The following is a 27,560-nucleotide window of genomic DNA, read 5'->3' as shown; positions in this document are numbered from 1 at the left end:
AAACAGACTTCCTCTGCAAGGACGTAGATCTCATTTCAACTACAAACGGGAAATTTTGTTTAGGGGACACTAACTGTACCACCCATTACAACATGATCATATTGGAGTGGGTAGGGCAGTTGGGCATTTGATGTTTTCCCAAAGTTGGGGGGGGGGGGGGCATGTACCCCTGTCCCTAAAGGATATACGTCCATGTTTTTTTGAAGGTTAAATGTGGATGATGTCATACAGGAAGGACTGAACACCTTCCTCTTCAGTACCTGCTTATGCTTATGGCTTTTCGCACACCTCAGGTGGTAAGAAGGCTTTGGCAGTCCTCGTTACACACAGGCTGTAAGTTGAGAAGGAACTGAGGACGGGGGGCCGTCGACATGGCTGCCGAACCCGGCGCTGCTTCTGACTGCGGAGTAAACAGCACAGGATTGCACTTCTCCGCCATTGAAGTTCACTTTCAAAGGCTGACTTTATTTTTTATTTTTTATTTTTTTGTATAACCGGACACCAGCCCATTAATATACCCGCATAACGCATGCACTTGACCTTTCCAGATGATGACATCAAAAACCATTTGCTGCATTTGGATTTTTTCGAGCTCCCGGAGTAGAAACGGCCATGGCAGCGCAAAGAGAAGCAACAGTGCAATGGAACGCCCTATAGCCTGCTAGCTAGCCAGGTAACTACGTACCTCTGCGTCAAAGTGACCAACTGGCTGTAGCAGTACTACATAGCGTTCGTTAATAGGCATCTGATAATGGCTGTGTTACACAGTGGCTGCCATATTATGAAGACTTAAAAGCCACCTCTTGTATTCAGTGCATCTAACAAAGATTCTGGATTGCTTCTTTGACACTTAACTCGCATACCTACCTAGCTTTCGTTTGTTTGTTTGTTTGCTTTGACGCGATCGGGACAGATATCCGAGCGCGGGTAACGCGCGGAAATGAAGCGAGACCCCAGCCAGTTTTCCAGCATGCAGAGACGGGACCCGGTCCGGTGAACCCAGAACCAGGACCCGGTCCGGTGGACCCAGAACCAGGACTGCCACCCCAGCGCCAGAGATTTAAGCTGAGGCTCTGTGTAAGGCGGGACATTTAAAATATGTTGATGCTGAAGGCTCCTCAGCATTGGATAGCAGATTGTTTATAGGGAGAAATCAGTGCACTGAAACCCAGTGTGTTAGCAGGATACGCTACCTGGCATCACATTTATTCTCAGGAAGGATACAGTTGGCCAGTAACTTGTGCTATTTCCCTGTAAATTCAACAACACGTACAACTACGTCAATACAATACGTGTACGGTGAAAACAATCATTTTCTGTTAACATTACTCAGCAAAAAAACATAGGTCGGAGCAGACTGACTTGTCTGATTGTGCATTACTGTGAACATCATTTGGATTAAGTTTGATTCTACTCTTCGTCTATCTGGTTTTACATCCCCCCCTTGATGAAAATGGAATTATCTGTGTTTGCTTTATGTCTGTTCAGTAATATTGTTTTTAGGTCACGTACAGTAATTTCTTTCTCTTCAGTTCTCAGTGCTTCCTCGTGTTGTCGTGGCTCCCCTAAGGTTGGCTCTCTGTTTAAGGTATCTATGATTGCTAACTCTCATTTTCTGTTTCTTAGTCCACTTCATCGCTCTCTTCCTCAGATTCCCTTTCCTCCGCGAGCCTGACGTCCCTCATCTGTCCACAGAGTGGCGCTAGTCTTCCGTCTGCGGTCACCCCCATGGGCTGGATGATGTTGTCCCTGCAGGGAGAGAGCACAAGGGTTCGCGTGACCGTGAGTGACCCAGAACACCAGTGTTCCACGCACGCCTGGCAGCTAAACTGCCGCTCGCTGATTGAATGACTGACACATTCATTTGGAACGCTAGGCTTCAGAGCACACGGACAGCCCCGCCTCCCCTGCTCATCTGGGTCCCGGCTACTGCTGGTGTGTTCCTACACCAGAGATTCATTTAAGTCACTGATTGGCTAGAGCCCGTGCACCTCGTTTCCAAGGCTTGAATTGACAGCTGAAAAAACTGGCTCCACAGAGAGCTGCAGATACTGTGCCCCCCATCCCCCCCACCCCGTCCCCCCATGACATGAGTCCGACACCTCTGCATTAGCCTATATCCCATGGTGCATCACAAAAATGATCTGACAGGGATGGAATTTTCCAGATTAATCAGGAAACATTTGATTATTCAGCCCCTAAATGTCTGTGGGTCAGCTGGTGTTTCATGTCTGTGGGTCAGCTGGTGTTTGACTTCATCGCGAGACGTTCTTTCCGCATGCCAGAAATCAAACGCTGTGCCTCCGGCTGAGATAAGCCAGGAAGCGAGGCTGTTTGGAACGGGAGAGCAGGGCCCTGATTGGTCGGCGGGAGCTCACCGCGAGAGCCTGTTGAACATGTTGATCAGCTTGCAGGCCTCCTCCTCCTTCTCCTCCTCCGTCATGCCCGCCATGGGGTCCGGCTGCGCCTCCTCCACCCTGCCCGTCACCGGGTTGATCCGCCCCTTGGCCTCCCGGTACTCCTCCGTGTCCGAGTCGGAGTCGCTGGAGTACCGGGGGCCCCCCGGCGGGGTCCGGGCCCCCGACCCGGCCGCCCCGCCCAGCAGCCCGCGCGCGGCCAGGAGCCCTGCCGCGTTGCCATAACCCGTGTACTTCACAAACCTGGAGACTGACGGGGAGAGAGAGAGAGAGCAGGGGGAGAGAGGGAGGGAGAGAGAGAGCAGGGGAGAGAGAGAGAAGGAGAGAGAGAGAGCAGGGGGAGAGAGAGAGGGAGGGGAGAGAGCAGGGGAGAGAGAGAGAGCAGGGGAAGAGAGAGAAAGGGAGAAGAGCAGGGAGAGATAGAGAGAGAGAGCAGGGGAGAGAGAGAGCGAGAGAGAGAGAGATGAGTACTTGGTAGCTGAGACTGTTAAATAGTAATATGACTGCAGTGGTAGCTGAGTACTGTGAACATTAGTAAATCACTGCTGCGGTAGGTAGCTGATATGTTAGTAACATTAGTAATAATGACTGGCATGTTAGAGTAGCTGAGTATTGTTAGTAACATTAGTAATAATGACTGGCATGTTAGAGTAGCTGAGTACTGTTAGTAACATTAGTAATAATCACTGCTGCAGGTTAGAGTAGCTGAGTACTGTTAGTAACATTAGTAATAATGACTGGCAGGTTGGTGTAGCTGAGTACTGTTAGTAACATTAGTAATAATGACTGGCAGGTTGGTGTAGCTGAGTACTGTTAGTAACATTAGTAATAATGACAGGCAGGTTGGTGTAGCTGAGTACCATTCTCCTTGCACAGGACGAACAGCAGCTCGGCGGAGCACTGCTTGACGTCCGTGTCCACGTGGGTCATGAGGCGCACCAGCCGCCCCCTCACCGTGGGTCCCTGCTCCGGCCTGCAGGTCACGTCCCGCAGGGGGGGTAGGATCTGAGGGAAAGAGAGGGATTTTGGTCACCTGCTCTCCAAAACACTGTATGCACTGCGCGCTCTCAAAGAATGCATAACAGCCCTTGTGTTCTGTAGGGGGTTTCACCGTGCATTTTGGGGAACAAGAGAAATATTATCAACATTGTAGGACCTTTGATTCTGAGTCTTTGCAGTATGCAGACAACATTGTTCCTCTACTTATTGCTAATTTCCAATTCCATACATATATATTGTCCAATCAGATAGCTGAAGCACTTTCATACATTCTAAAGCAAGCGTTTTTTTTTTTTTTTTTGCTTTTATCTATTGATCAGTTTATTTTTCCGAAATGTGCTTTAACTCTTTCATGATTTTTTTTGGTTAAAGCTATTTTAACAAAACGCAGGTTTGGCTTATTGCCGCTTCTCTTTGAACTCTTCATTTTCCACATGTGCTTTAGTCCCAGTGACCCAGGGTCCACGGCTCCAGTGTTCAGGCCTGCGTGGATTTTGCCTGAAATGGAGGTACCTGCTGTTTGAGGTAGTGCCTGGTCTCCCTGTGGGCTCTGCAGCTCTCTGTCAGCAGGTTCAGCACTGGAGTCAGCTTCTCTTTCAGCTTATGCCCCTGTAACCATGGAAACTGTGAATGATGATGTACACAGATGTGCATACAGCTGCACTGAAGCTGAGTCCCTGCCCACTGCAGCTGTGTCTGAGGCCCCGCCCACTGCAGCTGTGTCTGAGTCCCCGCCCACTGCAGCTGTCTCTGAGTCCCCGCCCACTGCAGCTGTGTCTGAGTCCCCGCCCACTGTCTGAGGCCCCGCCCACTCACCCTGTCCAGCCTCTTCTCCATGAAGAGCAGCAGGGCGTGCACGCAGTCCATGTTCACGCCCTCCCACTCGCGCGAGCCCTCTGACAGACGGACGGACAGAAGCACGTCCAGGCACTGCAGGGGCAGGGCTGACAGAACGTTCACCGTGTGCCTGGAGACACAGGACCGGGGAGACAAAGGCGGGGTCTAACTACACCACTGAGCCAGGTATATACAGTAACTACACCACTGAGCCAGGTATATACAGTAACTACATCACTGTGCCAGGTATATACAGTAACTACACCACTGAGCCAGGTATATACAGTAACTACACCACTGAGCCAGGTATATACAGTAACTACATCACTGTGCCAGGTATATACAGTAACTACACCACTGAGCCAGGTATATACAGTAACTACACCACTGTGCCAAGTATATACAGTAACTGCACCACTGTGCCAGGTATATACAGTAACTACACCACTGAGCCAGGTATATACAGTAACTACACCACTGTGCCAGGTATATACAGTAACTACACCACTGTGCCAGGTATATGCAGTAACTACACCACTGTGCCAACTGTACAGTAACTACACATTTACATTACATTTATTTGGCAGCCGCTTTTATCCAAAGCGACGTACAAAAAGTACACCATTTTGCCCTGGTGGATACAGTAACTGCACTGTGTAACTACGTCCTGGTGTATACGCAAATCACTTGTAAATGATATGCCGACTGCTTCAGTTTGTGCCCCTAGGTTGTGTTATTATATACAAATATATGGCACAGAGGGAAGTGTGTCCTGTCGGGGGGGCTGGTCTCCCCCCCCATCTCACCCCTGCAGTTCCTCAGTCCTCTCTTCCCCATCGCAGAGCAGCAACAGGCAGTGGTGCAGAACAGCCGCCAGGCGGCGATAGAGAGCAGCGTCTTCCTGACGGGCAGAATGGCAGTTCAGATCAGGAGCGTAGCTAGGAATTCTGAGCCCCCTAATAATAAATTTATAAAATTAAATTCTTGTTGGACCTCACGAGCTGTGCCCCCCCCCCCCATCACCACCACTAGCTGTGGGCTTCTAAAATTGTTGCCACATTTCACCCCACTAGCGACGGCCTTGGTTCAGATAAACAAGATGAACTGACATCCCCACTGGGTCTCACCTCGTTAGGCTGTTGCCTGTGACTGTTATATGTGATGTTGAACAGGGTCTTGAGTATTTCCATGGCACGCTGTGACACCTCCTTGGACACAGGGGGCGCTGTAGGATCCCTGAGCACCTCATTACCTTCTCCCCACTGCACTTCCAGGCACTGCTCCAGAGCGGCTGTTAACAGGGACACTCCTCTCTCCTGAGGGAGAAATCAGTCAATGTGTCAAGTGACACTGAGAAAAGACAAGAAAACAACATAAACTTGTTTTATAACATTCATTGTCCCAGCACAAAGTCAGACAGCTGTGCCAATGTACTAAATGTAAGCAAACTGTTGCAGTTACACCCGCTGAGATTTACCTTCTGAAGTTGTGACCTCAGCTCCGGCCTCAAGGCTGTCAGAAGGAAAAGGAGTCGCAGATCATAAAACTGGCCACTAGGGGGCTCTGGACCCTGGGTGCCCCTTTTCAGCCTCTCTGACAAGCCCGACAGCAATCTGACACACAGGAGAGCACAGGAGAGACACTGAGGACCGGATTAATTAATTTCAGAGTCACACTTCCATGGTGTGTAAGACAGGTACTGCCCTACTGACCACAACAAGAAGGAAGTGAACCTTTTCTGTTTTTATATTATTTATTTATTTAAAATTAATATTGGCACTCGATGTGTGGCTGAACATGTCCATTACATTACATTACATTACATTACAGGCATTTAGCAGACGCTCTTATCCAGAGCGACTTACACAACTTTTTACATAGCATTTTACATCGTATCCATTTATACAGCTGGATATATACTGAAGCAATGTCGGTTAAGTACCTTGCTCAAGGGTACAACGGCAGTGTCCTTACCCGGGAATCGAACCTGCGACCTTTCGGTTACAAGCCCAGTTCCTTACCTACTGTGCTACACTCCCTCCGTCCATTATTTGCAGACCACAGCTAAGCTCACATAGAGTTGAGTGGGAGGAAGACCTTTCATATAAGGCTTTAGCTTGCATTTCTTGGGCACCCAATTGACTAGCAGTGGTTGCTGGAGAGTGATGCAACGTGGGCCCCTAACTGACAGTACTCTCCCCCGTTTCCTAGGCGAATCAATCGCCAGTCGCCCTTTGGAGCTACTGACACTGGCACAGTCCAGATTCAATCTGAGACCGTGGGGCTCATCTGTCAGTGTTTTAACCCAGAAAACAGAGGAAAGGTCCCTGCCTCCATATTAATTTGCAGTACTTTACCAGCTATAAAAAAAATTTAATTCCACAAGATGGTAAAGCTGTTTGTGACATACACCACATGGCCAAAAGTATGTGGACACCTGACATCCAACATCTCATCCAAAATTATGGGCATTAATATGGAGTTGGTCCACTCTTTGCTGCGATAGCAACCTCCACTCTTCTGGAAAGGCTTTATGCTAGATGTTGGAGTATTGCTGCAGGGATTTGCCTCCGTTCAGCCAGAAGAACATTACTGAGGTTGGGCACTGACTTGGCAGTTAGGCCTGGCTCGCAGTTGGCTTTCCAATTAATCCCAAAGGTGTTGGATGGGGTTGAGGTCAAGGCTCTGTGCAGGCCAGTCAAGTACTTTCACACTGATCTTGACAAAACCATTTCTATATGAACCTCACTGTGTGTTTTGGGGGCATTGTCACGCTGAAAAAGGAAAGGGCCTCCCAAAACTGTCGGGGAAGCACAGAATTATCTAGAATGTGATTGTATGCTGTAGAATAGAAATTTGCCTTCGCTGGAACTAAGGAGCCCTAGACCAAACCATGAAAAACAGCCCCAGACCAAGGGGTGCCCAGATACTTTTGGTCATATAGTGTATGTCAGGAGGCACAACCTGTTCACTACAAGGTCCATATATTTGGAGTATGCAAGTGGCCTAGCCTTTCAGGTTCATAAACAACACCAGCCAACCATACGGACAGTCAGAAGTCAGCCCATGGTTAATGGGCCTTCTGGTCCTTTCTGACTCGGGCTGTGTTCGGACTCAGTTACCTCAGGGTGCTGGCTCTCTCCTGCGCCTTCTGGCTGTTGTAGATGACGTTGCACAGAGCCTTCATGGCCTCCTTCCTCCACACCTCCATGTCATCCTCCCCTTCCTCCTCCTCCTCCTCCTCTTCCCCTCTCTCTTTTCCGGCGTCCCTCTTACCCCTGGCGAGCACCGCGTGCGACTCAAACTTGTCGTCACACGCGCCGTGACCAGCTGTCCCAGCCCGGCACTCCGTCCCGCCGGCCTCCGCCTTCTCACCGCGGGGAGGAGAGAAGGTTCCGGAACAGGGGGCCGGAGCGGGGTCAGCCTGCGCGCCGCGGGCCGGGGTCTCGGCTGCGGTGGCGCAATGCACGCTGGGAGATCCGGCGGCATTGTCGTCGCCGGGGGCATCGTCAGCGTCTGGACTAGCGGAGCCGGGCTTGGCCTCGCTCCGGGCGCGCAAGGCGGAGACGCTGATTTCGCTGATGTAAGTGTAGAGCTCCACGTCCCTGTCCTCCTCGCGGGGCGGCGGCAGGGCGCTGATGCCCCCGTAGCGGGCCAGCGTCAGGAGGGCCGTGTCGGTCACCAGCGGGGCCAGGGCCTGCCGGTCCCGCGTCAGGATGCGCAGGCTGCGCAGGCACACCTTCAGCACGCCCGGCTGCAGCCGCGTCCGGATGAACCAGATCAGCGCAGCCGCCAGCCGCTGGCGGGGGGGGGAGAGAGAGAGAGAGAGGGAGAGGGAGGGAGAGGGGGAGGGGGAGGGAGAGAGGGAGGGAGGGGGAAAGAGAAGGAGAGGGAGAGGGGGAGGGGAGGGGAGGGGAGGGACAGGAAGAGAGGGAGGGAGGGGGAGAGAGAATATATTCATACAAACTGTACATTTGTGTTTAAAAAATGCTTTAGCACCATGTTTATACTTGTGTATATTTTGTCTCAGTGAGTAAATATCAGTGTCAGTGCTGTTTCTATGAATATACGTCAGTGTCAGTACTGTTTTGGGGTAGATGTCGTTGTCATTGCTAGCGAGGGGGTACACTGTGGTGACAGACAGACAGACAGACAGACAGACAGACGGAGAGCACAGCATTACCCTTCTGAGTATGAGCTCAGGGTCTTCGGATTCATCCGCGTCCAAGTCAGAGTCCGAGTCCGGGACATACTCCCTCACTTTATTCCGCCTGAACTGGGAGACAAGTTGCAACAGTTCAAATGTCTTTGTTATTTTTGACAGCGAGAAAGGCGAGCGTTTACGCACTGCCAGAGAGCTGCAGTGTGCGCACTTCCTGATGAGACGCACGGGCCAGGGCGATTCACAGAGCGGCCAGGTTTGCTAACCTTCTCAGAGGGAGAGGAAGCCAGCTCATCCCTTCTCCCACTCTTTTTGCTGCGAACGACAGATGTGCTGGCTCAGTAAAATTTAAATTCAAATGAGCTTCATTGACATGACATATATATATATATACATATTGCCAAAGACACAGTGTCTTTCTCTCTCTCTCCCCCTCCCTCTCTCTCCCTATCTCTCTTGCTCATTCCCTCTCCCTCTTGCTCAATCTCCCTCTCTCTCTCTCTCTCTCTCTCTCTCTCTCCTGGCATGATGTAATTGCTGTGAAACTCAGGCAGGAGGAGGCAGATTATTGTGACGGCACGTGGAAAGCGCTGCGGTGTGAAGGATTGGCGTCGACCGGAGCTGTGCCACGCAGGACCACGCGGTGCCCGTTTACCATGCTTCACCCTCTGCTGGAGAGTACCAGGAAGTGCACAAACACAGGGAAATTCAGCAGGGGTGAAGTTCTCATAAGAGGAAGTTGTGAGCGGGAAGAGGCTGACAGAATGGTGACATAGCTCACAATAGCAAGGAACAGCTGTGCAGCCCATTTGAATCGGTGTGAATCGGTGCATCGTTAAAAAGCAGCCACATTCTGAGGGGTGAGGTGTTCTTACCTCTTCAAGTTCCCGTTGCTGGCACATCCCATCGGAAAGCCCGTGGGGCACGAAGGAAAAAGAAAGAGTTTTCACAGGTAATGAGGGTAAGGTTTTCACAGTAATGAAGAAGGAGTTTTCACAGGTAATGAAGGAACAGTTTTCACGGGTAATGAAGGAAAGGTTTTCACAGGTAATGAGGGTAAGGTTTTCACAGTAATGAAGAAGGAGTTTTCACAGGTAATGAAGGAACAGTTTTCACGGGTAATGAAGGAACAGTTTTCACGGGTAATGAAGGAAAGGTTTTCACAGGTAATGAAGGAAAGGTTTTCACAGTAATGAAGAAAAAGTTATCAGGTAATGAAGGAAAGGTTTTCACAGGTAATGAGGGTAAGGTTTTCACAGTAATGAAGAAGGAGTTTTCACAGGTAATGAAGGAACAGTTTTCACGGGTAATGAAGGAACAGTTTTCACGGGTAATGAAGGAACAGTTTTCACGGGTAATGAAGGAAAAGTTTTCACAGGTAATGAAGGAAAGGTTTACACAGGTAATGAAGGAAAGGTTTCCACGGGTAATGAAGGAACAGTTTTCACGGGTAATGAAGGAACAGTTTTCACAGGTAATGAAGGAAAAGCTTTCACGGTAATTAGGCAGTGAAAGTGAATAAAACCATACACCGCTGACCGTAAGAACGCACAGGAACACAGAGGGGGAGGAGAGACAGGGATGGGGGCAGTAAACAGGGGGATAAGTTTGGGGATAAGTGAGCACGTATGAGTCAGCTTTACACCAATTAGTTCATTAATCCAACCAAGCTCCCTCTCCCTGAGAGAGAGAGAACAGAAACGCTAATCTTAAAGGGAGAGTAGGTAATCCACGGGCAGGGAATGCCACAGACACACGTCCCTCTCATACAGCTCACACAGCACAGCCAATGGCATGTTTACCGTGTGCATTTATCCAAGTTAATGAGAGATGGGAACGTATGCTGGATTTATGATGCCCTGTATGTTGAATAACACACTGGTGTGATGCCCTGTATGTTGAATAACACACTGGTGCGATGCCCTGTATGTGATGCCCTGCATGTTGAATAACACACTGCTGTGATGCCCTGTATGTTGAATAACACACTGCTGTGATGCCCTGTATGTTGAATAACACACTGGTGCGATGCCCTGTATGTGATGCCCTGTATGTTGAATAACACACTGGTGCGATGCCCTGTATGTGATGCCCTGCATGTTGAATAACACACTGGTGCGATGCCCTGCCCTGGCTGCTCAGGACAATATAACCTCTCTCCTTCTTCCTTTCCTCATCTTCCTCACCTTCCTCCTCTCCTTTTCCTCCACATTGTAGAAGAAGCACTCTGCGTACTGCGGGGAGCAAGAGACGGGCGGAGTTAGTTTAACAGGCACACTGGCCGAGAGCACAGAGATAAGGACACCAGCAACGCAGACGACAGTCACAGGAAGTAAGTCACGGTAAACGTAGAGCACCTCTGTGTTGTATTCCTTCAGCCGAGCCTGAACACCGTCTTGATCCCCGTCCTTGATGCACTGAATTATCCTCTCCACGTCCACGGCCGCCATGCCTACACAGCGACACAGACCACCACAACGCTACAGACGCCATCACTCAGGATAAATGCTGTACCAGTGAGCGCCATAATGTTTGGGACAGAGACATTTTTTTCCTTGATTTAGCTCTGTACTCCCCAGTTTTAGGTTAGTAGTCAAACAATTCACATGTGGTTAAAGGGCAGATTGTCCGCTTTTATTAAAAGGGTATTTTTATACTACATTTTAGTCTCACCATCTGTAGAAGATACAACACTATTTACACATAGACCCCCCATTTCAGGGCACTATAAAATTTGATACAAATGTCTTCACAGGTGTTTCTGATTAGTCAGGTTTATTCAACTCCTTTCTTAATGAGGGTATAATAAATCTTTCAGTATCTTGTCCTGATTCTAGGCTTTTGTTTGCCATTGGAGTCTGTTATTGGAATGTGTCATCATGAGGACCAGAGTTGCGCCAATGAAAGTCAAGGAAGCCATTATAAGGCTGTGAAATGAGAATAAACAGTCAGAGACAAACTTTAAGCTGACCAAATTCAGCAGTTTGGAATATCATGATGAAAAAAGAGAGCCTTGGTGAGCTCAGTAATCGCAAAAGGCCTGGTCGCCAAAGAAGACCTCTACAGTTGGTTATTGAAGAATTCTCATCATGACATCTGTCCAACAAATCAGAAACACTCTTCGGGAGTCAGGTGCGGATGTGTCAGTGGCTACTGTCCGCAGAAGACTTCACAAACAGAACCACAGAGGCTAAACTACATGACGCAATCCACTAGTTAACCGCAAAAGCAGGATGGCCAGGTTATAGTTTGCTAAGAAGTACATAAGAGCCTGTAGAGCTCTGGAAAAAGGTCTCGTGGACAGATGAGACCAAGATTCATTTGTACCAGAGTGATGCCAAGAGCAAAGTGTGGAGGCCGAAAGGAACTTCCCAAGATCCAAAGCACCCCCCCCCCCTCACCTGTGAAACATGGCGATGGGGGTGTGATGGATTGGTCATGTATGGCTGCCACGGATACTGGCTCACATGCCTTCATTGATGATGTAATTGCTGACAGCAGCAACAGAATTAATTCTGTAATGCACAGAAGCATCTTATCGGCTCGACCAAATAACTCCAAACTCATTGGACGGTGCTTCATCCTACAGCAAGACCATGATCCCAAACATACTTCAAGGCCAAAAACAGAAAACATTTTTTGACAGGCCATATTGTTCACCCGCTCTGAATCCAACTGAACATTCATTCCATGTGCTGAAGGGAAAACTTAAGGCAACTAGCCCCCGAAACAAGCAGGAGCTGAAGATGGCTGCAGTACAGGCCTGGCAGAGCATCACCAGAGATACTCAGCACCTGCTGATGTCTGTGGGTCACAGACTTCAAGCATTCATGGCATGCAACGGATATGCAACAAATACTCTAATAAATGAGTACTTTCATTTACATAACATTAATATGTCCCAAACATTATGGTGCCCTGAAATGGGGGGCTATGTATAAAATGTGCTGTAATTTTTACATGGTGAAACCAAAGTGTATAAAAATACCCTTAAATAAAAGCTGAGAAAATGCACGTCAACCACATGCAAATTGTTTGATTACAAATGTAAAATTGTGGAGTACAGAGCCAAATCAAGAAAAAAATATGTTGCGGTCCCAAATCTTATGGAGCTCACTGTACATGCATATACAATGTGTGTACTTGTGACTCATGAAAACAGAACAGCCCCTAGAGGAGGCAAGGTCATAATTCAGATGTCATATGAACAGATTATAATTATTGCAGTTATGTAACCACAGTTGAAGTGAAGGGAGATTTCCGCTCAGTGATTTAATCTGTAGCCTGTATTTGTGAATTCATCCGTCCTGTTCATAGCACTGGGCTTATATGTTCCAACACTGACAAAGTCACCTTGGATTAAGGTATAAGATAATTAAATGAATAATAGATTATTTTTAAATAACTGATCAGGTAAATTCAAACTGCAAGCAATTTGTTAATGCATATCTTAACAGGCTATATCATGCATAGTGTTCTTTTTAACATGTTACGCACCAACAACATTACTAGGCCATACATTGCTATCTTTAATTTTCCGTAGAATGCTTAATCATGGTTAAATACTTTAGCTTTAAAAATACACATCCAAGTACAGCAGGTCATTCCTAGAGGATATAACGCATAATTTGTGTATATACGTTTATTAAACTGGCAGCGGGCCGTTTAGGTTAAATAAATTAAATACAGTGTGTTCCCACAGCTGCAGTCCATTGCAATATAATCTAAAAAAAAATGTTTGTTATTAGTAACAAATTTGATGTGATTAGTAACTTGGTCGTAAATAATTCTGTCTCATTAACAATATTTCACAAAAACCACATAATTACATAAAATGAACTTATTCATAGCAGTAATATATGCAGGTATTAATGTGCTTTTTAAAGCACTTTAAGGAATGTAAAAGGGAAATATACAAAGTAACAATGGTCCCAAATTGAACAATGGCAAAGGTACAAACTAAATGTCTGTATCCATATGATTATAAATACAATATATTTTAAACTTTGCTGGTTTAATATTCAAAGGAAAATCACAGCAATACAGAAAAATACTTTTTTTCAGAAGAAAAATACAAACCCATACAGGCACACAAATGCAACCATAATGTCAGCCCACAAAATCAAAGAATACATGAAATACATTGGGTATGAGGTGTAATTATTTAACCACTAATCCCCTCTTCCCCCCTTACCTACTGTGCTTCCTGTCAGATAGGTTCAGGCGTGACTCAGCGCGCTCCCTCTCTGAATTTTGTTTCTCGGTTTTGATTTTCGTTTGTTTTTGTACACAGCCTGCGGTCGGCTGTAGGTCTGTGTCTTTCAGTGTCACACTGACAGACACACTCTCTCTCTCTGTCATCCTTTTCTCTCTCCCCCTCTCTCTCCCATAATCCCACTGTGCTCTATATTGCATTCTAGTTTTCTTAATCTAATCCCCCCATCACCTCTCTCTCCAACTCTCAAACCTCTCTCTAAACCAGCTGTTCTGATGCTCCGCTCTTTTCCCCCTGGTTGTTTTTCCAAATTATTTTTGTTAATTTTCCATTTAGCTTTGTGCGTGACCATAGACTGGACCAAAAAATCGCACACATCTACACAACTGAACTCTATGTGCAATACACAGCCCACTGAGAAACAAACAAGTTGTGTTCTTGGTTTGTTTGACGTTTGGGTTGTGGAAAAAGAATTTACAATTTCTCTGTGAAATAAAAGCAAGCAGAACCAGCTTGACGTATCACCTTCTTAATACAGAAAATAAAGTGAAAGAACAATAATGAGACTATTGTCCTTTCAGATCAACTGCCAATGCAAGGACAAGTTGTACTAACAAAGCATACATTTTATAATCATATAGGACATGTTATGTAGTATGCGTGTGGGGGGGGGGGCTTTGTACATGTCTCTGCATGCGTGCGTGTGTGTGTGTGTGTGTGTGTATGATAATGACCGATTTTTTCAAGGTTTCAACAAAGATTACAAAGTCAAAAAACATGACTGAACAGAGTGAGTTCTTTGTGCACGAATACAGAAACAAATGAAAGGCAGGTAGGCTTTATGTGCAGTGATCAGACGGCTGATTAGACGGTTCTGGTACTCATAGCATGCCCTGGATGAAGAGCCAGGGACAGATGAAAGCCAGAGAGAGATGGTAACATTAATAGGGGTAATTAAAATCGGGGGGATGTCTAATCAAAATGACTGTATAAAACAGTGCATTGGCTGAGGATCAGAACAATGGTGCTGGTGGTGGAGGGGGTCAGGTAATTACAGGGGCTCTGAAAGGGTGATTAACAGAGCGGAGAGAGAGTAAATGCAGTGTCCATCAGGGCAGACCCCCAACAGGCTAGTCACTGCATTAGAACTATGCTGAGGGAGCGGGAGGAGGTGGGGCCCTGTTTTGGGTTTATATATCAATAGGGGATTCCACTCCATCTCTCTGGCAGGCAGGCAGCAGATAACCTGGGAGCGCAGGTTTTGACCGGAGGACCCCAACGAAACATTTACGTAAGTTCTGCATCCGAATCCCCGTATTTCTCTTTATTCGGGCCATTTTCTCACACTGGAGCTGCCTCTCACCTTAATACCATTATGCTCCAATGATTTATCTCGCTCAGAACTTCAGTTAATTCATTAATTAATGGCGGAAAGCTCTCGCGCTTGTTCTCGGGTGTAAGGAAGTCAACTTTCGTCCCTGCTCCTGCTCTCTCTGCCGGCCTCTGCAGGATGCGCTTCGTCCATCTCGGCCTCCTCGCAATGTGCCTGCTGTGCGTGGCGCCCTCGTGTGGCGCTTTTGGAAATCGCCGGCTGTGTGGCATCCAGCTCGTAGAAGCGCTGCTGTTTGTCTGTGGGGAGAAAGGGCTCTTCTACCATCCCGGGAGAAGAGTGCGAGAGGAAAATATACGTAAGTAAACACGTTGCAAAAAATTTGCCCCTTCAGTAATAGGCAATTCATGCGTCGTGAGTGCATAACAATGTATTCTTCAAATATATTAGCACTCTACAACTTTCTGCACTTAAAAATAAGAAAAAGTAAATGCCATTGCAAAATAAGTAGTGTTTTGTTCTCAACAATGAGTTAAGGATGTGACGTTTTTCCCCTGTTTAATATATGCAAAATCTTTTCATAGTTCAGAATGAATGTTTCCCCTGCTAAAAATCCCAGCTTAAAGGTATACTATGTAAGATTTTGCGGCCCTAGTAGACTTTGTGATTGTAAACCCCACTTACACCTCCTTGGTCCTCAACCCCACCCACACCTCTGTAGAGGACACACCCTTGAGCACAACAAGCAAAATGTGAAGCAAAGAGGTGAGGTGGTCGGGGATATTGAAAATGGCATTTTTAGAAAAATGCATGATTCCATGGTAACAGTAATTTTGCAGTGTTATAATTGGGATGGCAGGTATGCCCCCGCCAAGTTACGCGGGGGCATGTGGTCTTTACACTGAGTGCACCCCTTAGTCTGTGGGAACATCGTACACAACTACCCTTTTCTCCAATTGGATACACCTTCTGCAGAAGGTCCTAAACACTGTATAATCTCTTCTTCCGACAGGAATCATGATGAGAGACAGCGCCTCCTTGCTGCGGGAGGCCAGAATGATCCTTGAGAGTGTAGAAGAGGGGCGAGCAAGCCGCAATGGAATGGCCAAGAGAGGGATTGTGGAGCAGTGCTGCCATTTCTACTGCAATTACTACGACCTGGAGAACTACTGCAACATATAAGAGCGGAGGGGTGCAACTGTGGGTCAAGGGACTGGTGGGAGGGAAATGAGTGGGAAAATAAAAGACAGGAAGTTGTGAAGAGATCAGAGGTGAAGCTGAGAAAAAGAGGAAGTGGAGCAGCAAGGAATTTGTAAGGGGAAGAGTGGATGAGTCAATTTGGAGGAAAAAATTCTGTGTGGGAAAAACAGAGGACAGGATAGGGTGAGAGAGGGGATAGGGCAGGTTGGGTGCAGGAAAACAGTTTAATATCAGCTAAATGTCATTAATGATCATTTTTAAAGCACTACTTGATTAATTATTTCAGCAGTACTGGTCATTTTGATTACAACTTGTTTATTTGTTTATTTACCTGGAAATAAAAGCAGACGAAAACTCTTTGCAATTATCTGCGTATTCTTTGACTTCTAAATAGCCACTGCTACCGCAAATAAAATATTTAAACTGACTGCACTATTCGCAATATGAATTAAACTGCAGTGTGTGTGTCTAATCCGCAAAATCAGGCCCTGCGTTGAATACTGTTATATAAAACACTTGAAAACTAATCAAGAATAATCATTGTCTATATTCCATTTGAACACACATAGGATTTATAGTTTCACATGATTCCAAATGCGCACGTAATTGGCTCTGTTTAAACGCAACTGTTTTGCCATTTCGAGTTTTATTTAAATATAATTTCAGTAAGTAATTTCACACAGTTGAGCACATTAGGGATAAGATTCCCTGAAGGACCGTGTACATGCAATGACAACTTGCAATAATGACAATTACAGTCACAAAATTCGAGAATATATTTTCTCATTTTAAGAGAGACGCAAAAGAGGCTAAAATACAGGGATGCCCCGGGAAAACGGGACGTCTTGGCACTCTGTTAATAATCAATAAACGGTTGAGTTAAACTGCTATAGGCCAATTATAGTGGCCATGAGCACTATACTCACATTATACTCACTGTCCACAGTACTCAAGTCAGAGCAATTTGGCTTAAAAACATCATTTCCCGTCAAACCTTGCTGGACAGTTTGTGTTCAGTGAAGAAAGTAAAATGGCGGCCGCGATCGTAAAAGGCCTGTAACGTTGTTCTTGCACAATACATTTTTAAAGCTTTAATTTAGCAATTTTAATTAGGTATATTTTACTAATGCCTGTAAATATGCGATAAGAGAAAATACGTAAAATTGTAGTTATTACAAAAGTCCCGGCAGCCTCCAGCCCACATCGCGAGGTACATAGTAAGTATGCAATGTTTGCTTTCTCTAGCTAGCTAGCTGGTGATGCTGATAGCTGGTTGTTTAATTGCAAGCTTGCCACTTCACATAATTCGTTTTAAATAATAACCTGGCTCGTATGTAGGTTGTGTTAGCCATATGGCTAGCTATGCAGCTTCCCAGTTACGAGCAGAATGTAACGTTATATGCACGATTCTCTACAGCCAATTGTTAGCTAGCTTGCATACTAACTAGCCAAAGGTCTAGGTGTTTATTTTTGCTGGGGGTCTTGTCAGACGCGTATGTGCCGGGTAGCTAACTGTATTCCCCACTTCGATGGGGGAAATGATTGGCGGGTTGAGTTAGTTATATCTCTTTGGCATGAAAACTGACCGCTGGGCAAACAGACCAATTCACCAGGACATGGATTTATTTTTCGTCACCAATAACATGTCTCCAGCACTGATCCGCTAATGGGCTTCCTTTGGTGTTAAAAAGTAACATCATAGCTAACGTTAGCTAGTATGGCGCACTTTGATTTCCTCATCGGCGATTCCTTAGCAGCAGGGCTGTGGATGATGAACTACAGCATGTTAGATCGATTAAATTGGTTTTCTCGTCCCTAGATGCCAGAGGAGGACGAATTTGACCAAGTCGATTCTGGCCGCCCTAGATCAAAGGTGCGTTTGTCTGAATGATACGGATATATGATACCACAGTGCATTTCTCCCTTTGGACATCTGTGATGGAGTGCTGGTCCCCTGGTGCTCAGTGTCATTACAGAATGTACGTACTTGTATATAATTTTCGCCAGTTTCGTTTTACATATGTAGCTGTTCCCAATGTGCACGCTTTATAATCCTGCACATATTTGGTTTATCCTTCCTGTTTTGCTTCATCCTGCTCCAATTCACTTCAGAAAGGAAAACGTCAAAGAGAGGAAGAGGGGGAGGAGAGGGAGAGCGAGAGGAGGCGAGTCGAGGTTCGCCAGCTAGAAGTTCGAGCTCGCAGCGGCTAGTGAGCTGTGTCAGAGCTGCTCTAAATGCGGTACAGCCTCTGTTTTATGCCTAATTCTTCGCCAGTTCTGCTTCCTCCGGTCAGATACCTGCATTAGAAGCACTCTGCCTGTTACGTTGCAGCATGAGGCTAATGCCTACTCTGCCAGGGTTGGCGGCCACCTGTTGTACTCGGCCCTCCTTCCCCGGTTCCGCGCGCTCCCCATCAGTGTCTTGACTTGTACGGTGTGCAGACGAGCAGGCGGTGAGTGCGCGATTGCTGCAACAGTGATATCAGTTTCCAAATGCAGGTATAAACAAAAGTGCACAAACACTGTTGTACTGCGCCTACCCTGTTTTGAGATGGTTTTTTACGTCTCAGGTTCGCTTCTGGTAAATTTAAGCAAGTTAACTTAAAACCAGAAGATGATATTTATATTCTGCAATTCAACAGTTCACACAGAAAGTATGTGTTTCTCAAGTTGACAGGATTTATTAGTTTTTAATGTAATTGTTTGTAAAGTTTTTTTGCTCCTAATATTGCGAATGGCTTTTAATTCATATATTCATGCATTTTATTGAGTGACTAGTTGAACGAATGAATTGTATTCTAACATTCTCTAACAATGGATGCTGTGAAAATGAATTGTGCAACGGACCCGTGGAGTTTGTATTGCGGTCAGATTTCTCATCTCACACATACTTTCCTTTAAAAAGCAAAGACGGAAAAATTCTCTGACATGAGGTGAAGTGCTGAAGAGCTGTGTCAGAACTGCTTGGTAGATCTAAAATCTTTACCCACAGAGGGCCTCTTTAATGATTACACTATTAATCACACCTTCCAACTCGTATTGCCCTGCACAATACGACGCTAAGTGCAGTCCATGTGTTTTAAGCCTGAGAGGTGTCTGCTAGCTCCCTGGGCCCTGCAGGGTATAGAAGGGTATAGCCCCCCCCCCCGGGATGACCAGCTGCTAATCAGCTCAGCAGAGTACCCTAACCCTAACCAGCCACCGTTCCCAGAATGCCTTTGGGCCTCTGTAATTTAGACTTTTATTTAACAAATCCATTGTCTTCGTATGACCTCTGTTCACCTTGTTTACATGGATGGATAACGGGGAGGGACTGTTGCGGAATGATTACAGACGCAACTTCCTCTGTGGTTAATTAGTAAAAGGTTGCGGTAGCGGTCGCGGTAACGTGTCCTCTCCCTCCCCCGTGTTTCTATTGGCTCTCCCTGTTTCCAGTGTGGATTTCGACGTGGAGCTGACTGCCGAAGTTAGACTGGAGGGTGGACCTGCCTTCACCGTCCTGTCCTCCGTCGCACCTGGTGTGCCAGCCAGGAAGTCAGGTAATTCACCCTGTACAGGCTGGGAATTGTAGTCCAATGTCAGATCAGAAGGCCAAATTGTAAAAAAAACATTCAATACTCACCCAATGTTGGGTGAGTATTAATCTGTTCCGTTTATTGGCCAGGTGCCTTCACCCATCGGCTGCCCTCGCTGCTGAACCATCCCTCCCTCTCGTGGAGACCCAGACTGAAGGGACACCTGGTGGACACCTGCCGCCCTCCCTGCCAGTCTCCCTGCCGGCCTCCTGCCTCCCTCCCTTTCCAGCCCCGCGACGCTTCCACGACCCTGCTTTTAAAAAGGAGCGCAGCCCCCACCTCCGCGGCCGGTGTGGTGGACGCGCCCAACAGGACGCCCCTGCCCTCGTCCCCGTCGACCCCGCCCTCGTCCCCGGGGTCCTCCCCCTCGTCCTCTTCCCCCGGTTGCCGCGACGACCGGGTCGGGGGCGGAGCCGTCGCCAACGGCGCCGGGGACCCCGTGTCCTCCACCTCGACCGCCCTGCGCCCCCCGTCCCTCCCGCTCTCTCCCTCCGCCGACCCCCCTGTCCGCGCCTCCTCCGCCTCCGAGGGCGAGCGGGAGAGCGGGGGCGCGTACGACCCTTTCCACCTGCCGGCAGAGGAAGAGGAGGAGGAGGAGGAGGAGCGGGATGGTGACGCGGGGGAAGAGGGGGAGAAGTACGACCCTTTCGACCCCACGGGCTCCCCGGACTCGGGGGCGATGAGGGAGCGAGGGATGGAGAGCGAGGGAGGGAGCAGCCCGGAGGACGAGAGCCGGGAGCCGCAGCCCACCCCCGGGGGGGCCGAGACCGGGGAAGAGGACGGGCGGGACTTAGAGGGGAAAGACACGCCTCCTCCAGACTCCGCCCGCCCACCCGCCTCCGCCCGCGCCCCCTCCCCGCCTCCAAGGCGCAAGGAGACGAGGGAGAGGGCGAGGGAGGCGAAGAGGAAGGGCGGGAAGCGAGGGGCGGCGGGGGGGGGGAGGCGGCGCCGGAAGGAGGCCAAGGACTCGGGCGACTCGGAAATCGAGGAGGGCGAAATCGTGGGGGCGGGCGAGAAGGAGAGGCAGCGAGAGAGAGAGAGGGAGAAGAGGAGGAAGAGGGGAGGGACGGGCGGGGACGAGCCCTTCCTCCTGCCCGGCCCAAAAGTGGAGAGGATCCTGCGGGTCCTGGACGGGGACGAGTTTGTGTCGGTGCGGGCGGAGGGCGACTGGCAGGCGGGTGCGGGTGCGGGTGGGGGTGCGGGCAGAGGGTCCGCCACGTCCGGCCCGGGCGATCTGAGGGCCAAGCTGCTCAGCAGGCGGAGGGAACGATACAGGTCCTGCCCTTCCTCTTCCCTCTCCCCTCCTCCTCTTCCTCTGCCGCTCCCTCCCGCCCCCTCGCGCCTCCCTCGCCTCCCCGCCCCTTCGGAGGAGCGCGGCGGCAGGAGGTCGTCCGGGAGCTCCAAGGAGAGGGAGAGGCGCAAGCGAAAGGAGGAGCGAGGAGAGGAGAAGGCGGAGAGGAGGCGAGGGAAGGAGGGCGGCAGCCAGGAGAGGAAAAGAAGGGATAAAGGGAAGGATGGGCCGGGAAGACAGAAGGAGGGGGTGGAGAAAGAGGACAGGAGGAGGAGGAAGAGGAGCAGCAGCCAGAAGAGGAGGCGGAGTCCCTCGCCCTCGCACTCTCAGTCGTGCGCCTCCTCCCTCCAGGAGCGGCACGGACAGCCGTCCTGGTCCGACCCCTCCGAGGACCAGGACCGGGAGAGAGACCAGGACCGCGACCGGGAGAGGGAGAGGGACCGGGAGAGGGGGAGAGGCGACAGGGAAAGAGAAGGAGGTGGGGATGGCAGGAAGAGCAGGAGAAAGAGAGAGCGGGAGAGGAGGGGGCTGAACGGGGAGTCGCACAGCGGGGAGAGGGGGAGCGGCGGCGCGAGGAGGGAGGGGAGGAGCAACCCGAGCAGCCGGGAGCGGGACCGGGACCGGGACCGGGACCGAGAGAGGGACAGGCGGAGGAGGGACGGGCGCCCCGTGGTGCCCCCCTCCATCCAGGACCTCAACGGCTCGGACCTGTACGCCATCAAGCGCACCATAACGGTCACCACGACCACCACCACCACCGTCCCGGGGTCCCCCCCCCCGCCGCCGAGCCCCGCCCGCCGCAGTCCCCAGAGAAGCCGCGACAAGCCCCGCAAGAAGAAGCGGAAGAGGAGGCAGTGCACGGAGGAGCAGGGGCAGGAGGAGGAGGAGGACCAGGAGGAGGGCGATCGAGCGAGCCTGTCCCTGACGCCGCCCAGGCCGCGGTCCTACGACTCGGACCGCTTCTCCGAGAAGCCGGCGGCCGAAGCGCTGTCCCTGGACGGCGAGGCCCTGGATTCTGACTACCCCTCCCTGGAGGACTCCCCCCCGCCCCGCCCCTTGCCTCGGACCCCGCCCCCTCCTCCCAGCCCCGAGCCCGAGCCCGAGCCCAAGAGCGGGAGGCGCGCCAAGAAGAAGAAGTCCCGGCCGAGCGGGAAAAAGGTCGGCCCGTCGGAGCCCCCCTTCGGAGCCGAGCCCGGCAAGGACCTTTCCTCCCTCTCCCCTCCGCCCTCCCCCTCCGCCCTCCCCCCCGCGCCCGCCCAGCCCGCTCCCTCGCCTGCCAAGAAGCGGCGGAAAGCGGGGAAGGAGAGGGAGAAAGGCGGGAAGAAGGAAGGAGGCCGGTCGGCCAAGTACGGCAAGGTCGCCGGCGGCGTCGGCGGCGGCGGCAGGAAGAGGAAGCTGCAGTCCAAGGTGTCGGTCCTGGTGCGGGAGGGCGTGAGCAGCACCACGGGGGTGCTCGGGGGGGTGGGGAAGCTGGGCGCGCTCGGTGGGATCCAGGCTGGGGGCGGCGGCGGAAGCGGCGGGGGGGTTGTTGGGGGCTCCATCGCGGTCGTTTTCCGCAGAGACAACGAGAGCCGGTCGCCCTTCCTCAAACCCTGCGCCGAGCCCGTGGCCGTTTCGGGGAGGGGCAGCGACGCGGGCAAAATGCATAGGCGAGGCACCCTGGCCCCCCCTTCTTCCTCTTCTTCCTCCTCTTCGTCCCAGCTGTCTGTCCTCAAGTCCAAGAAGGCTAGGCCTAGCTCCACCACCTCGGCCTCCTCCTCCTCCGCCTCGTCGCCCTCCTCTTCCTCCGCGGCGAAGCAGAGGCGGAAGAAGGGAAGGGAGGGCAGGGAGAAGAGACGGGGCGGGGCTGGACAGGAGGGGGAGGAGCTAAGTCGCGGCGGGGGCTGGGGCGTCTCCGGGCTGGAGGTCCAGGCGGGGACGGCGGTCGGCTCCAGGTCCTGCAGCCCGCCCTCCTGCCTCCCCACCTCCACGCCCTCGTCCTCGTCGGCGAGCAATGCCGCGCCCTCGTCCCCGCCCCTCACGCCCCCCCTTCTCTCTCTGCCCCCCGCCCTGGACACGCGGCAGTCCACGCCCGACTCCCAGACCGTCGACAGCAGCTGCAGGACGCCCGAGGCCCCCTTCCTCCCGGACGACCGCGCGTCCCAAGCGCCGGGCGCCCCCCTCGCGCCCCCCTCCGGCGCCCCCGCCAGCCCCCCGCCTTCGCAGGCCCCGCCGGGTGGACCCTGCCCGTCGGCCCCCGATCTGAAAACCCCCCCCGAGGAGCAGGAGGCCCCCTCTTCCCCGCCCTCCTCCTCTTCCTCGCCCTCCTGCTCCATGCCCACCTCCCTCTCACAGTCCCTGCCTCCCTCCGCCCCTGACCCTTCCTCTTCCTCCGTCTCGTCGTCCACCGGCAAGCCGCCGCCCCCGCCCCCGCCGGCGGCCCCGCCCCTCCCCTGGAGCCTGCAGACGGGGGTGGACTGCACGGCTGGGGGCGTGCTGGCCTGTGAGTACCTCAGTCTTCCTCCCTCTGTCTCCCTGTCACTCTGTCTGCCCCTTTCCCTCTTCGCTGCACTCTGTTTCCCTCAGGTAGAATTTATTCAAGTGTGTGTGTTTTTTGAGGGGGTGGTGAGGGTTAGAATTGGTGCAATAATAGTGGAGAAAAGGACAAAACAAAAACAACACAACTTCTCTGTGTTTGGACTCTACCATATTACCTCACGGTGTTATGAACACCTGCAGACTCTGTGTTTGACATACCATGGAATACAAAAAATCTTTTTGGGCGGGGGCAAATCTATTTGGGTGGGGCGCCCAAATAAAGTGGAGAACAGTGGGAAGCGGGGTCGGCCTCTGTATGTTTACACACACACATCAAGATGGCCGTCCTGAGTGAAGAAGATATCTAATTCAGTTTGTTGTTTTTTTTTTTGTTGGGTTAGGGAAGAAACGCAAGCTGTAATTAAGCTATTTCCCCTCCTTGTGGCGGGGGATGGAGGGAATTTGAGGGAGCGCAGAGGCGTGGGGTTAGACTGAGTTAACTTGTCTTGGAGCAGTGCAGGGGGGAGGGGCGGTTAGAAGGCGGTGTCTTGTGGAAGGAATGGAAACCGGTAAAATGATTTTGCCTGTGATGTCATTAACCCCCCCCCCCCGGCAGTGACGGCGCTCCTGTTTAAGATGGAGGAGGCCAACGTCGCAGGCCGAGCCAAAGCCCACGAGTTCATCCAAGCCACCAGTCAGGTCAGCCTCCGCTAGCCTGGCTAGCCACTCAGCTTCAAGGCTCCAGCTCTTCTCGCTGTGAATGTGCGTGTGATGAGCAACGTTAGCCTGTGTCCCTGAGAAATTTCTAACCTGATATTTCAGATGCTCTCACAGGCGAATCAGAGCCAGTCTCAGCAGCACCCGCCCGCGTCCTCTTCCTCGTCCGCCTCGTCCTCGCAAGTGCCGCCCCTTCCGTCTCTGGCCCCTCCCCCTGCCCAGTTCGTCCTCCACGGCTCGCTCCCATTGGTCGGCGGCGCCGCCAAGGCCGGCCTATCGGCGGGCGGCGGTTGGGCACTGACCCCGCCCGGCCCCGTGCCGACGGGGTCGTCAGGAGGACCCGGAGGATCGAGCGAAACCGGTTGGGACGGTGAAAGCAAAGACCCTGAGAAGGTTAGGGGTCGCTGTTTTTCGTTTTTTTGTGTTCTCGCTGCAGCCTTTACATCGCATGCAAATGCAGGCCTGGGGGTCACGCAGAAAACACGTCACGCAGGTCAGCCTCGTGAGTGTGTCTCGCTTTGTTTCGGTTTGTTATCTCTGCCAGGGGAGAGCCTGGAGGGGATCGTGCGTTCGGTTTGTGCATCTGTCCGCAGCTAATCTCGGAATATTTTGCAAATCGGTCAACGACCAACGACGAAAAAGTATTTTATTTGAATTAATTTCCATCGTTGTCCATTGAAATGCATTGAGTGCTAACTCCTCACTCCTCCTAACCGGCCGTGAGTTCATCAGCTTTTATACTTAAGAACTGAACGGCAACAAATCATACGATCGCAATACTGCATTTTAGAGTCTTAAGCACAGCAGGTTGAGAGTCTTGAGTACAGCAGGTTAGAGTGGAAAGTACAGCAGGTTGAGAGTCTTGAGTACAGCAGGTTAGAGTGGGAAGTACAGCCGGTTAGAGTCGTAAAATATTTTCAGTCCGCGTGCACCCCCCGTCACGTCTCACGATTAATGTGAGATTACACTGAGACGGCTCCGACTGAATTTGTGACCGTCTTTTTCCTCGTCTTGACTGTTCCAACAAAAGTCAAACGGTCAATATTACCGTAAGTCTTTAGCTTTGGCTGAAAAGTTTTGTGGAGGTCAGTGACGTGATTTAGAATCCTATACTGACTGCAGCCAATAGGTGGGCAGTCTTTAGCCCTGTTCGGACAGGATTAGTATTGCAGGACAATGCGGGTAATGTACCTGTGTTTATCGTTGCACGCCAGTGATTTGAATGGGCAATTTGCACAAGAAAGCCTTCCTCTTTATTACTAGGCCTATTCGTCACACATTCCTACTGGGGGGGAGGCACAACACACGTGTAATATCATATAGAAACAAAATACTTTTTTTTATGTTTATAAGACATGCTGAAATATATATATATATATATATATATATATATATATTAGAAAACTTGACAGGGTAGCGACTAATGGCAGTGGGAGCAGTGAGCAGAAGGCCAGCAGCGATTTATTTCCTCGAAGTTAGCACCGCTGTTTATCTCTGGGAAATGTCGGTCAACAGACAAAGGTCTTATCGGAATTAAGCCGCACAATACCGACGCTTGTCGAGTGGGTGGGCGTGGCCTCGAACAGACAAAGGTGACAGCCTGATTCGGTTTCCCAACCAGTAGGCAAAGATATTGTTACGCATAAAAGGCACTGTTATAAGAGGTATTTCAGGTTATAAGTTATACCAGTTAGACTGGCCAGGCAGAGCTAGGGGGTGTAAGGAGTGTGCTAAAGATCGTTGGAACAAAAGGAAAAGCCTGTTTGCGCGCGAGGGGATGTCGAAACTGAGGCCGGGGCTCAAAGCGTTTGAGAATAGTGCTGATCTGGCATCAGGTTTTCCCCTGTCCGGATCCTGACCTTATCCATACTGAGCTCAAAAGGCCAGACTGATCCTGGATCAGCACTCCCATTCTGAGATGCTTTGGGAACACATGCCCAGTGAGAGCACAGTGTGGTGTGTGTGCGTGTGTGCGCGCGCATGTGCGTCTGTGCGTTTATGTGCTGTGTGTGTGTATTTATGTGTGTGTACACGCATGTACCTGCGTGCGTGTGTGTGTGTGTGTGTTCATGTGCTGTGTTAAACCCTCTCTGCTCCGCCCTCAGTACCTGAAGAAGCTGCACACTCAGGAGAGAGCGGTGGAGGAGGTGAAGCTGGCCATCAAGCCTTACTATCAGCGCAAAGACATCAACAAGGACGAGTACAAGGACATCCTGAGGAAGGCCGTGCACAAGGTGGGGGGCACAGCCTAGCACAGTCCCTGACCCTGCGCTCCCGCACTCCTGCAGACTGTGCGCGATACGCCCGCGATAGACCCCTCATACTGCACGTGAACCGTTACAGTACTTTTACACTAGCGGTGTAGTAGTGTATGAGTACTGTATAAATAGTGTATGAGTAGTGTAGGAGCAGTATACGAGTACAGTATGAGTAGTGTAGGCGCAGCGTATGAGTACTGTATGAATAGTGTATGAGTAGTGTATGTGTATTGTATGAGTAGTGTAGTAGCAGTGTATGAGTAGTGTAGGAGCAACATGTGAGTAGTGTATAAGTAGTGTAAGGGCAGTATATGAGTAGTGTGAGTAGTGCAGTGGCAGTGTATGAGTAGTGTAGGAGCAATGTGTGAGTAGTGTAAGGGCAGTATATGAGTCGTGTGAGTAGTGCAGTGGCAGTGTATGAATAGTGTATGAGTAGTGTAGTAGCAGTCAGTATCGGTGTTGATCTCCTCCCTTTTTCCTCAGATCTGCCACAGTCGCACTGGTGAGATCAACCCCGTCAAGGTGAGCAACCTGGTGAAGCTGTACGTCCAGAGATACAAGTACTTCCGCAAGCACGGCCGGAGGATGGACGAGGAGGAGAGGGAGGGGGAACAGATTGAGCTGCATCCTTTTTCCTCCTGACCCGCCCACCTCACTCTTTCCCTGCTGCTGATTGGTCCGGCCGTCCCAGAACCTTTTCCCGATGCGCAAAGTGGGCCGGAATCTTCCGAGGCCGTTCCTCGATGTTAATTGGCCACAGTTGGGTTTTAACTTGTATTGCTGTACAATTTGTATTGATAGAAAAAAAAATGAATCACTGACACACATGCACAGTGCGATATACTTTACTGTGTACAGAGCAAGAAAGGATGACGTAAGACACTAAATCAGTGCAAAGATGCATAAAGACACTAATAAAGCAACAGAACGTTCTCTCCCTCCCTCCCTTCCTTCCTTCCTCTGTCTCTTTCTCTGGATGATGTGTGGGTTTTGTCATCCGTTGGGTGTGTTGGCTCCTATAAATTTGCTGTTTGGCACACTG

At 50.4% G+C, this 27,560-nt stretch overlaps 3 protein-coding genes and 1 long non-coding RNA gene across 5 annotated transcripts; 3 read left to right on the top strand and 1 right to left on the bottom strand.

The window, feature by feature from the left end:
• Positions 1-1,176: 1,176 nt before the first annotated feature.
• Positions 1,177-13,809, bottom strand: si:ch211-195b15.7 (synembryn-A). 2 transcript variants are annotated; one of them, XM_064314450.1, is made up of 14 exons: positions 13,614-13,809; positions 10,773-10,867; positions 10,602-10,649; positions 9,291-9,308; positions 8,437-8,529; positions 7,376-8,052; positions 5,731-5,866; positions 5,381-5,569; positions 5,060-5,154; positions 4,233-4,383; positions 3,930-4,025; positions 3,278-3,422; positions 2,379-2,667; positions 1,177-1,749 (listed from the first exon to the last, which is right to left on the bottom strand). In XM_064314450.1, exons 1-14 carry the CDS (start codon positions 13,774-13,776, stop codon positions 1,623-1,625), a joined length of 2,322 nt encoding a protein of 773 aa, XP_064170520.1. In that variant the 5' UTR covers positions 13,777-13,809; the 3' UTR covers positions 1,177-1,622. The 2 variants fall into 2 exon arrangements, with proteins under 2 accessions (XP_064170520.1, XP_064170521.1); XM_064314451.1 differs by having other exon boundaries at positions 13,610-13,808.
• A 1,065-nt stretch (positions 13,810-14,874) lies between these two features.
• LOC135243027 (insulin) lies at positions 14,875-16,503 on the top strand. Its single transcript, XM_064314456.1, has 2 exons — positions 14,875-15,318; positions 15,973-16,503. The coding sequence occupies exons 1-2, from the start codon at positions 15,141-15,143 to the stop codon at positions 16,140-16,142; spliced, it is 348 nt and encodes a 115-aa protein (XP_064170526.1). The 5' UTR covers positions 14,875-15,140; the 3' UTR covers positions 16,143-16,503.
• Positions 16,504-17,148: 645 nt separating this feature from the next.
• Positions 17,149-18,330, top strand: LOC135243299 (uncharacterized). Its single transcript, XR_010326598.1, has 3 exons — positions 17,149-17,377; positions 17,980-18,033; positions 18,273-18,330. It is a non-coding gene; the product is annotated as an uncharacterized LOC135243299 (long non-coding RNA).
• Positions 18,331-18,711: 381 nt separating this feature from the next.
• Positions 18,712-27,560, top strand: scaf1 (SR-related CTD-associated factor 1). Its single transcript, XM_064316260.1, has 7 exons — positions 18,712-18,730; positions 19,520-19,699; positions 19,825-23,508; positions 24,160-24,242; positions 24,366-24,653; positions 26,366-26,494; positions 27,002-27,560. Exons 1-7 carry the CDS (start codon positions 18,712-18,714, stop codon positions 27,158-27,160), a joined length of 4,542 nt encoding a protein of 1,513 aa, XP_064172330.1. The 3' UTR covers positions 27,161-27,560.

Source organism: Anguilla rostrata, chromosome 17 (assembly GCF_018555375.3).
Source record: "Anguilla rostrata isolate EN2019 chromosome 17, ASM1855537v3, whole genome shotgun sequence".
Lineage (NCBI taxonomy): Eukaryota > Metazoa > Chordata > Actinopteri > Anguilliformes > Anguillidae > Anguilla > Anguilla rostrata.
This window is presented reverse-complemented; position numbering and strand designations above follow the sequence as displayed.